This window comes from Camelus ferus, chromosome 15 (assembly GCF_009834535.1).
Source record: "Camelus ferus isolate YT-003-E chromosome 15, BCGSAC_Cfer_1.0, whole genome shotgun sequence".
In the NCBI taxonomy this organism is placed as follows: domain Eukaryota; kingdom Metazoa; phylum Chordata; class Mammalia; order Artiodactyla; family Camelidae; genus Camelus; species Camelus ferus.
The window spans coordinates 39,919,948-39,929,973 of record NC_045710.1 but is presented as its reverse complement, the minus strand read 5'-3'; the positions used below and the strand labels follow the sequence as shown (position 1 = coordinate 39,929,973).

At 38.7% G+C, this 10,026-nt stretch overlaps 1 protein-coding gene across 3 annotated transcripts in view; it reads left to right on the top strand.

Moving 5' to 3' along the window:
- Positions 1 to 164: 164 nt before the first annotated feature.
- The window catches only part of CLHC1 (clathrin heavy chain linker domain containing 1), a 33,169-nt gene continuing 23,307 nt past the window's right edge, over positions 165 to 10,026 (top strand). The window contains exons 1-3 of one of the 3 annotated variants that reach the window (XM_032497580.1): positions 165 to 325; positions 5,342 to 5,601; positions 8,865 to 9,052. In XM_032497580.1, the coding sequence (XP_032353471.1) occupies positions 5,425 to 5,601; positions 8,865 to 9,052 (365 nt within the window). In that variant the 5' untranslated portion in view covers positions 165 to 325; positions 5,342 to 5,424. Of the gene's footprint in view, positions 326 to 466; positions 553 to 5,341; positions 5,602 to 8,864; positions 9,053 to 10,026 lie in introns of those variants that run through there. The other 2 variants (XM_006174450.3, XM_032497579.1) reach the window with 2 other exon arrangements.

Genomic DNA, 10,026 nt, shown 5'->3' with positions numbered 1-10,026 from the left:
CTCACTTTTCCTCGCTCTAGCCTGGTCTTAGTTCTCATTTTAACCTTCAGAACGCTCTCGAAATAATAGATTTAAACAACTTAAAAATGTCTTTAAAAGGCTTTTCCCATGCAGTTGACGTGGCTAAGAGGGTCTTTCAGAGGGGGTGGGGTTGAAGGGGCCTCATTGAGGAACCGGGAGGAAACAGAAGTGTCTTCTGGGAACTGTAGTTTTCCGCTGCTTTCTTCTCGCTCGGACTACTTGTCCCAAGATGCAGTTCCACACCCCCGGGCTCCCTAGTTACCGTCGCCTAGCTCTGGAGTCGGGGTTTGGAGGAAGATTAAAGGTGAGGAGTGAGCAAGGGTGAAGCGCCGTGATGGTTTCGGGAAGACGGAATTGGGTGGCAAATGAGTAGGAAGGAAAGTTAAGAAGCTGGAGAAGGCTGGGGGAACGAAAGTGTCTTTCACCCACGTAGAGGCGTTGAGGGAAGGAGGGTCAACCATCTACCACCACACGCTCCGTGGGCCTTCAAAAGAAGGGCTTTCCTGTGGCCAGCTCCAGGTCAGCTGAGAAGTAGGTCTTCAAAACCTTACGTCCATCCTTTTCTCGCACTGTGGCTCCTCCCCGCCTTCAACCCCCAGGGCTCTCCTAGTCTAAGGAGAGTTCTGTCTGGTGTGTCACTACGTGGTGTGGAACGGTTTAATGTGCTGAAAGTCTCAGTAGTTTTCAAATTGTCAAATGAAGCCGTATGGGAAAGAAACCCGAAGAATGGTTATTTAGTGTAGAATTTCCAAGTTTGGACGTTGGAGTGGGGGTGAAGGTCTTAAGGGAAGTTTTAGGAGTCTGTGTAGGGCGCTCTCCCAGAAGGCGGGCCAGTCAGCGAGTTGCACCCTTCCTCTGGCCTTTCTCCACTGCTCAAATCCTTATGTGTGCCTTCCTAATATATTTTCTATCTCTCTGTGCCCTCCCCTAGGCATCCCCATTCCCAAATTCAGGCCCCCCTTAAATTTCTCTGTCCCCAGTTGTCTTTCCTAACCCACCTCCAAAATATTATAGAAAATAAAAACTATTATGTCATTATTCTACTTCACCTTTCAAATAACATCCAAATTCTTTGGTATGGTATTCAGCCTCTGCCTCTCTTAACAGCCTAATCTGCTAAATCCGTTACTATCTTTACACTTTGATAACGTTGAGCTAATTGAAGTTCCTTTCATGCTTTGGCATTTCTTCTCCCTGGAACACTCTTTGTCCCATAGTCTGCTAACTACTCTCCACCTTTACAACGAAACTCCTTGAAAGAGTTGTCTTTTCTCGTTGTCTCCATTTGTTATCCTTCCATTGACTTAACCCACTCACATCAAGCTTTTGCCCTCATCATCACAGTGGAACAGCTCTTGCAGTTACTTAATCACCTCCATGTAGCTGAGTTCAGTGGTCATTTAATCTTATTTGATCTGTTAGCAGTTTTTGACACAGGTGATCTTTCCTTCCTTCTTTGAAACTTTCTTCACCTAAGTTCCATTTCCCTTCTTCTGTCTCCCTGGACATTCTTTTCCAGGCTCTGTTGTTGCTTTCTCCTTATCTACCAGACCCCTAAACTTTGGAATGCCCCCAAGGCCGAGTCCTTGGACCTCTGCTTTATTTACATTTCCCAGGTCGTTTTCCATTCTGTGTCGTAACTTTTAAATATCATTTATATGCTTACCCCTCACTGAGACTTACCCCTCACTGAGACTACTCACCTGAACTCCAGCTTCACATATCTGGCTATCTACACAGCATCTCTAGTAGGCAGCCCCAAACTCCTTATCTTATGAAATTGCTCTTCCCACCTCATAAATGGCAATTCTCATCTTTTCACTCGCTGAGGCTAAAAACTTCATGGTCATCCTTGACTGTTCTCTTATACCCACATCTAATTCCTCAGCAAATCTTCTTGGTTTTATTTTCGGCATATATGTAGAACACTTCCCACCATCTCTGCTGTTACCTGTCTGATTCAAGCCACCATTATCTTTTGCCTGGACTATTGTGATAGTTCTTTCAACTTTGACCCTTGTCTGCACAGAACAGCAAGAGCAATTCTTTGAAAATGTAAGTCAGTTGTCATTCTTCTGCCCACCGCCCTCCAATGGCTTCTCATCTCACTCAAGAGTCAAGCCCAAGTTCCTATAAGCAAGGCCTGTCAGTCCCACACTGGAATGACTGGAAGCCCCAATCCAGCTCCTTGCTTCTCTTGCTCAGTCTGCCTAGAGAAGGAGGTCTTGCTCAGTCTGCCCAGAGAAAGAGGCACCCTTTTCTAAACTGCACAAAGGTGTCCCATGGGCTGGTAATGGTCCTGCCTTCAAGGCACTATATTCTACATGACCTGGCGGCTACTTCTCTGACCTCATCTTTCTTCTCTCCTTTTCTCATTCTGTTCTAGTAACCTTCTTGCTGTTCTCCAGATGTGCCTTCCTGCCTTGAGGCCTTTGGACTTGCAGCTCTGCCTACCTCAGCCGCTCTTCTCCCAGGGATCTACATTACCTGCGTTTTTCAGATTTCTGAAATGTCACCTTATCAGTGAGGGCTTTCCTCTTTTCTGACTTAATGCATTATATAAAATGGCACCCTCCCACCTTCCTTACTCTCTATCCCCCTTTCCTTGTTTTATTTTTCTGTGTACAACTTACCCCCATCTGTTATACTATATTTTTATTTGTGTGTCTTCTGTCTCATTACTTGAATGTAACCTCTGGGAGGTTAGGGACTTTGTTTTGTTCAGTGCTATATCTCTAGTGCCTGGAGTAGTGGCAAACACACAGTAGTTCTCCACCTTCCTCCCCCCAAACATTTATTGAATAAACAAATGCAGCACAACTTAAGCATTGTCCTGGATGTTATTCCATTAGGTATTTTCCTTGATGTTCCCCTGCCCTCTCCTACAGACTGGAGTCTCCGCTGGGCTTTTGTAGCCCATTGTGCCCACCTGTCACACTGCTTTCTCTGCTTTGTAGCAGTGGTTCATTCAGCTAGACCCAGTACTTGACTGGGAACCCTTTTGACGTGTTTTCTCTGTGTCCCTCAGTGTCTGATATGAATGAGTAAGTGAAAGGTCATATGAGTTGGTTTTGTAACTCAGTGGCATTCTATAGATGCTGAAGAACAATCACTTTAGCTATGTTCTGGTTTGAGGACACAAGTCATGTCTTTGAGCAGGCCAGGTTATTGCTCAGAGACTATTGATTATTAAGCTTTTTTTTTTTCCCGAGTATGTAGTCTGCTAGATACTGTATTATGCACTGGAATGCATATGGGTGGGGAAGGATAACGGGGAATGAGAACAATTTGGTTCTGATCTTATCAAACTTACCACCGTCTGGGAGAGACAAAGTATATAAATAGAATTTTGAGTGATAGTACCGTGATAGAGAAGGTGCACAGTGCATGGGAGAACATGGCAGTGGTACTTGATCAAGTTTAAGGGAATCCAGGGCAGCTTTTCCTGGAGCTGATAGGCCGAGATATGAAAAATGAGTAAAAGCCAAGTGAATGAAAGTGGTAGCACCATGTGTATCTTGTGGTGGAGGAGAGTGGTGAAGTTGCAGGAAGGAAATGCTGGGATGTGGAGAGAATTATGCAAGACCCTCAGGCAAAAGAGCAAGTTCATGGGAGTGGATGGGGGTTAGGAGGAGGACAGGGTCATGAAAAGACTAGATTTGGTCAGAGAGAATAAGAATCCCTGGTTCCTATAGGGCAACCATAGAGTAAGTAAAGGAACTTGGATTTTATCCTAAGGGTAGGAGGAAGACACTGGTGTTCATATGTGACCACTCACTCCCCAGTGATCACATCCATTCCTTCCTCCTTTGATTTTTATCTTTTACTATCTGATATTACAGTGTTTATTTATAGTCTGTCTCCCCTACTAGACTGTAAGCTCCAAGGACCCAGGACTTTATCTTATTTATTGCTGAATCTCTAACTATAAAACAATGCCTGGCACTTAGTGGACACTCATTAAATATTGGTTGAATGAATGAATAAAGGAACTGATTTCTTATTTGGGAAAGCTGTTGATCCATCTACGGATTATTACCTGGTTAGAACTACTTTATGTTTATTCATAAACTGATCTTTCATTACCCAGTTCATCAACATAAAGATAAATAAGGTCTTTTAAACTTTGAAATTATTTTGATGTCTCCCTCCTCCTATATATAGCCTATGGGTAATATTTATAGGTCATATATGTTATTTCAGATAACCAGATATCAATCATATTGCCAAAACATGGTAAAATTGATTTAGACCTTTATTCATCACAGTGTTACTTTTAATAGTGAAAATGTCCAACTTTGGTGAATGGTTAAATTATGGTCTATTATACTATGAAATACTGTGCAATCATTAGAAGTCATGTTTTTGAAAACTATTTAACAACATGGAAAAGTGCTTTTAATAGTAAGTGGGAAAAATTAAGATGCAAAACTGAGTATAGAGTGTGATGCTAATTTTTATAATTATAAAAATTGGAAGGAAATACACCAAAATATTAAAGTCATTGTCTTTGGGTGGTAGGATTCTAGATTATCTTTCATTGATTTTCTTTGGTTTATATTTTCTAAATTTTATACCATGTGAGGAGAGTGGGGAGAGTTAAACCGTCTTGCCTTACCAGGCATTTTTAAGCAAATCATGGGTTCTGTTTGATGCTAATGTGAATAGATCTCAGGATCCGACTTCTGTATCCAACTCTAATTGGACTGTGATTCTTTACTAAAAGAGCAGTGAAAGGTAGCTGTTTGAAAACCACACTCAGAAGGTACTGCTTGTTATCTTTGACATCATCGATGGATAGATTTTAACAGAAATCCTGACTTCTTACTTTTTTTTTTAGTACATTCTTATTAAAGGTAAGAATTATAATGAAGTTTATCATAAAAACAATGAATTATTTATAACTATTGTGTGTTAGATAACTGTGACTGGACCAGGAGGTACATGGATGGAGAAATATTTGACCTTGTTTATGACATCAGGAGGCTTCCAAACTAGTTTTCCCACATGAAATATACAAAATGGTAATAAACTTCTGTTAGAAAGTGTTGAAAAGTATAAGAAACCATTAGATCATGTGATACATCTGCTTGTTTAGCAAGAAAAGAACTCTTTATGGACTCGTATTTGGTATTTCTCTCCCAGAGGTGTAGCACATGGCAGTAGAAGAGATCAGACCTTATATTTCGCAGGCTGAAATATTTATCTCAGAGATCCATGAGACACTTTTGTTTTCCTGAAACAAATACACATTTTTATATCAATAGTTGACTCAATTTATTTTAAGCTTCAGATTAATTGTGGCCTTTTTTTCTTTTAGGCTTATCAAAATCTTAGGCATTGTTGCAGAAGCAAGTCAAGACCTAACTTTTCTCTGGTGAACAACTGTGCAGATTGTGACATATGTCGGTCCAAGAAATAAATAGACATGCAGTTCTTCCGCCTATCATGAGAAGAAGTGACAAGGATTTTTTGGAAAGGATGCAAAAATACATAATTACCGAAACCGAAAGAGTGGGCTGTAATGAGGAAGGACCTGCTGATGAATATTACATCATATACCGAAACGTTTTTGATAAGGTATCATAATACTCCTAAGACAATGGAGTTTTCATATTGTAGAAGTGGTCTGTCTTGATAACTGTGATTCCTGCTTGAGTAACACCACAGCTTGTTTGACTACATTCCATTTGTTAATTTTGAGAAGTTCATCCAATTTGTTAGACAGCGATAAACGGGGGGAATGCAATGCTGGATTTCTATTACTAGACAGTTAATAAGTGTTTCAGTTGTTTTTTAGCTTAAGTGCAGGCTATCAGTTTTTGAGCAACAACCTCTAACATCATTTTGACATTCCATCTCAAAATATTGTCTGGTTTGTCAGGAATGGGACTGTGAGCAGGAACCTGGTAGCTCCTAGTTATTTTGGAGTTGTTTGTGGTATCATTAATGTCTTGGTTTAGATTTGATCTAGTATATTAAATTGAGAAACAGAATCTTTTAAGTAATCTAGAAAATCTATCTTTTCAAACTGATATGTTGGCAGGTTAGATTCATTTTATAAGTTGTTATGAGTTATGATATGGCTTTGGTCTTTTAGTTATTAAGGAATGTATTAGATGAAGGTTTAAAGGCATTGTTTGTAGTGGGTTTTATAAGTATCAAGAATCATGCTGAGACTCTACTTGTGTGAAATCAGCAAAGGAAAGTATTATCACTGTTAACATGTTTATCTTTGCACGCCCAAATGCTGACACCTGTCAAAAGTTTTCTTACATGAAGAACTATCTGCTTTAAGTCAGTATAGTTAGTGGAAGAGGGTATATAGCTCCAGTGGTAGAGCGCAAGTTTAGTATGTGTGAGGTCCTGGGTTCAGTCCCCGGTACCTCCTCTAAGAATAAATAAATAAACCTACTTACCTCCTCCCACACATTATTTATTTAAAGAAATAAATTAACATAGTTATAATGAAGTAATTTTGGAGGAGGTATTGGTAAATTTAATTCTTAGAGAAAAGACATGGGATTAAATACAAGGTAATATCTATATCCATAATCCTTTTCTCTCTACCCTGCGAAATTTCTATTTGGACTATTTGTACATTGTACAGTTATAAATTGTACATTTGTACATTGCAAAGAGTTCTGTTCTTCAGGACTGAGAGGGGATCTGAAATAGAAATCATTTAGTGCTTAGAGAAACTTTTCTTCTAGCTTCTCAGAAGATAATCTGCCTTTCCGTTTTCATGTTATTCCAATACATTTGATTGTTAGCACACTATTAAAGACTGCCTTCTCTAATCTTCCTTCCCCCTTGGAAGGATCTAGTTGGGCAGAAGATGAAAGTATTAACTTGTATCTCTGAGTACTTAGAACCAGAGAACAAATACCAAATTTTGTTTAAAATCAAAGACAGAGGATTTGACCTGGAGAATAATGCCTGAATCAGAGTAAGGAGACCTGAGACTCATATAACGAGAGTTGAGGGTTGCAGAGAAAGCCGAGGACTTAGTAAGCACAGAAGACCAAAGCTAGGAAAAATGAGCTTCTATAGAAATGAATTATGTGAATTATGGAGGCAGCTGGGCTCTGGAATGTGGCTGGCCTTTTGTGTTCCTGGCAGTGTGTTGTACAAATAGTGTAGATCCATATATAGGAATGGGGGTATTTAATGGAAGCCTTAATACAAGATTCTGAAATTTGAATGCTGGCAGAAGCCAGGAAGGTCACAGAAAAGAGTTAAGTGGACTGGCTTAAGGAATAAGGAATCATGGAGACTGTGGTAAAATGAAGAACCAATCCAGTCTAAACCTCCAGCTGATTATTGTCATTAAGGAATAGGGGTTTCACGTTGGTAGATTTTTCACAGTCTTCAAGAAAAGCTGAAAATGGGGTTTGGGGTAAAATTTCCTGTTTTAAAATAACTTGTGGGTCAAGCAAAACTATTCTACCTCTGGCATACCAGTTTGCCTCCTTTACTTTAATGCATTTTCTATGCATTTTTTAAAGTTCCCATGGGTGTTCTTCTGAAATCTATTTCTTCTAGCAAACCCCTATGGGAGCTGATCATGGTGTCACTAAAAGTCTATTTTCTGTCTGTTAACATATCTGGGAGTTGTCTTGGATTGTTGCAGCATTTCATAGAGGCTTGTGGAATGGAGGATGGTTGGGAGCAGTGAGGTGTTTAATTTGGAAGACCACAGATTAATAGTCTCTATTTTATTGAAAGTTCTTGGATAGCAGTCCTGATTTGGGTAGATAGGTAGTATGGTCAACAAGACAACCACTATCTCCTGCTCAAGTATCCTCTCCTGGTACTTGCTATTGATCAGTTATCTCATACCATTTCTTGATACACCAGATGTCCTCTTGGATAACTTTTTTCTAGGTATTGTTTAGCTAACACAAAACCAGTGGGGGATACCAGAGACTGGACGTGTGGCAGGGGTAGAGAGCATAACTGTATCTTTCAGAGAAAATTGAGGATTGATCATATCTATTCCCTATAAGCATCAATCCCTTCTGAAATTCTCATGAGCAGAATTTGGAAACTATAAATTATTTATGACTTTTTTGTTTTTTAACTTCTTTAAAATATTTCTTAATTATTTTTTCTATGGGTAATGCATATACAAGATTAACAACAACAACAAAAAAGAAAGAAACGAAAGAAAAAAAGGAAAAAAAAACAATAAAGAAGAGTTTATAGTGGAAAGTTAAATCTTTCTCATTTTGGACCCTACTTAACCTTTCCTTCTCTGCAGGTTTCTGTTTTCTCCCATTATCCTTCCAGAGTTATTATGTACTTAATTACCATTGTAAACCATGCATGTTTAGTGTGAGAGGTTTTCAACAATTGTACTTGACGTCTTGGGAATGGAGATGCAGTTTGGTGTTTGAGAGTATTGATCAGCCAGTAGGAGCAGATAGATTAGAAAAACAGGGAGGAGGTGAAGAGAGTCTAGGATTTTAAGGTCTGAGTGAAGTCAGAGACTAGTAATTATGTTTGATATGTAATTATATTTAAGAGACCAAGAATCAGATAGTTAGACCTGGTATTGGTTTTAACTGACATCATATATGTGTTCATACTAAGTAGAGCAAAGATATGTTTTTTTCTGTCTCATATTTAAGCTCACAGAATTATGATTCACAAAGAGCACTTTTTCAGTAATGATTGTCTTTAACATGCAGTCATTTTGCATATAAGTGCAAGATCGAATTTGTAAAATTTTTGATTTCTAATTGCCTATCATGTTTCATTTAAAAATAATCTATAATGCTTTTGATCCATAGTCTTCTAGAAAAAAATTCAGTACCAAAGGCAGATAAATCATATTTCAGGTAATAGAGTATGTTACTGCATACAAATCCATTCTTACTTCAATCAAAAAAGAATACGATACCTTTATTGAGACAATAAAGAAAGGCCAAAGAGCTGCATTTCATCTTCATGGAAAACTTAAAGCTTTGGCAGGAGAGCCCACAACACTGGTATACTACAGGAAAAGAATAATCCAACTTCAAGCAAAGTAAGTATATTAGTAAGTAGTGCCAAAGACGATGTTGTTATTTGGCTATATTAACTAGCCATTATAACTATAACCAGTCGTTCTCAGTCTTTCTGAATTTCAATTTTCTTTTAAAGCCATGTTTTTATGTTACCCTTCCTACCAACTTGAAATTACTATATTTTTTACTTATTAAAAGTAAAAAATATTAATTCTGTTTGAGAATTTTATAATCTCTCAGGATAATTAGAGGCACATTGTGGTATCATAAAATGAGGGGTGCAGATAATTGGTCCAGGTAATTTCTTGTATGGAAGCTTTAATAGTACAATTTCATGATTACTACCTGAATTAGAGCACTTAACCCTGTGATGCACAAAGGTAAGTAACCTACTGGGAGAGGATAAAATCTTCATTTTTGTCAAGTAGTCTCAGATTTTCAGTGTTCCATTTGGGCAATGATGGGTAGCTTATTCTTATAGATAATTTCAAGTCAACTTGGAAAATTACATGAAGTTTGTCCTTCATTTCTGGTAATATGGCTGGCTAGATATTGGGATAGATCTTCCTATTGGGCAAAATGCTGCGTAAAGTATTTTTAAACATTTTTTTCAAAAGCAACAGGAAGCTGTCAAGATAGTAAGAGATTATCAGGGCAAAATCATAACAGAAGACAAAAGGTAAGAGGAGCACTAAGGCTTCTTAGGCCCTGAGAGCATTTATTAATAATGATGACCACAAGCTTTAGTTTTTACTGTGGCACAGGGGAACAAAAGACAGAGCCCAGGGCCTGTCTGCCCAAGCGGTACAGTCTACTGGGAAATCCTTCCCATATAAAGCTGGGATGATAAAGGGCTACATCCTTGAAGAGTGAACCAGTGGTAAACTGCTCCACCCGTGGGAACTGCATAGAATATTGCCGTCTGCTCAGCAGACTGCTAACTGGTATGGGGCTTACTTTGGGGGTGATGAAATGTTTTGAAACTAGAAATGAT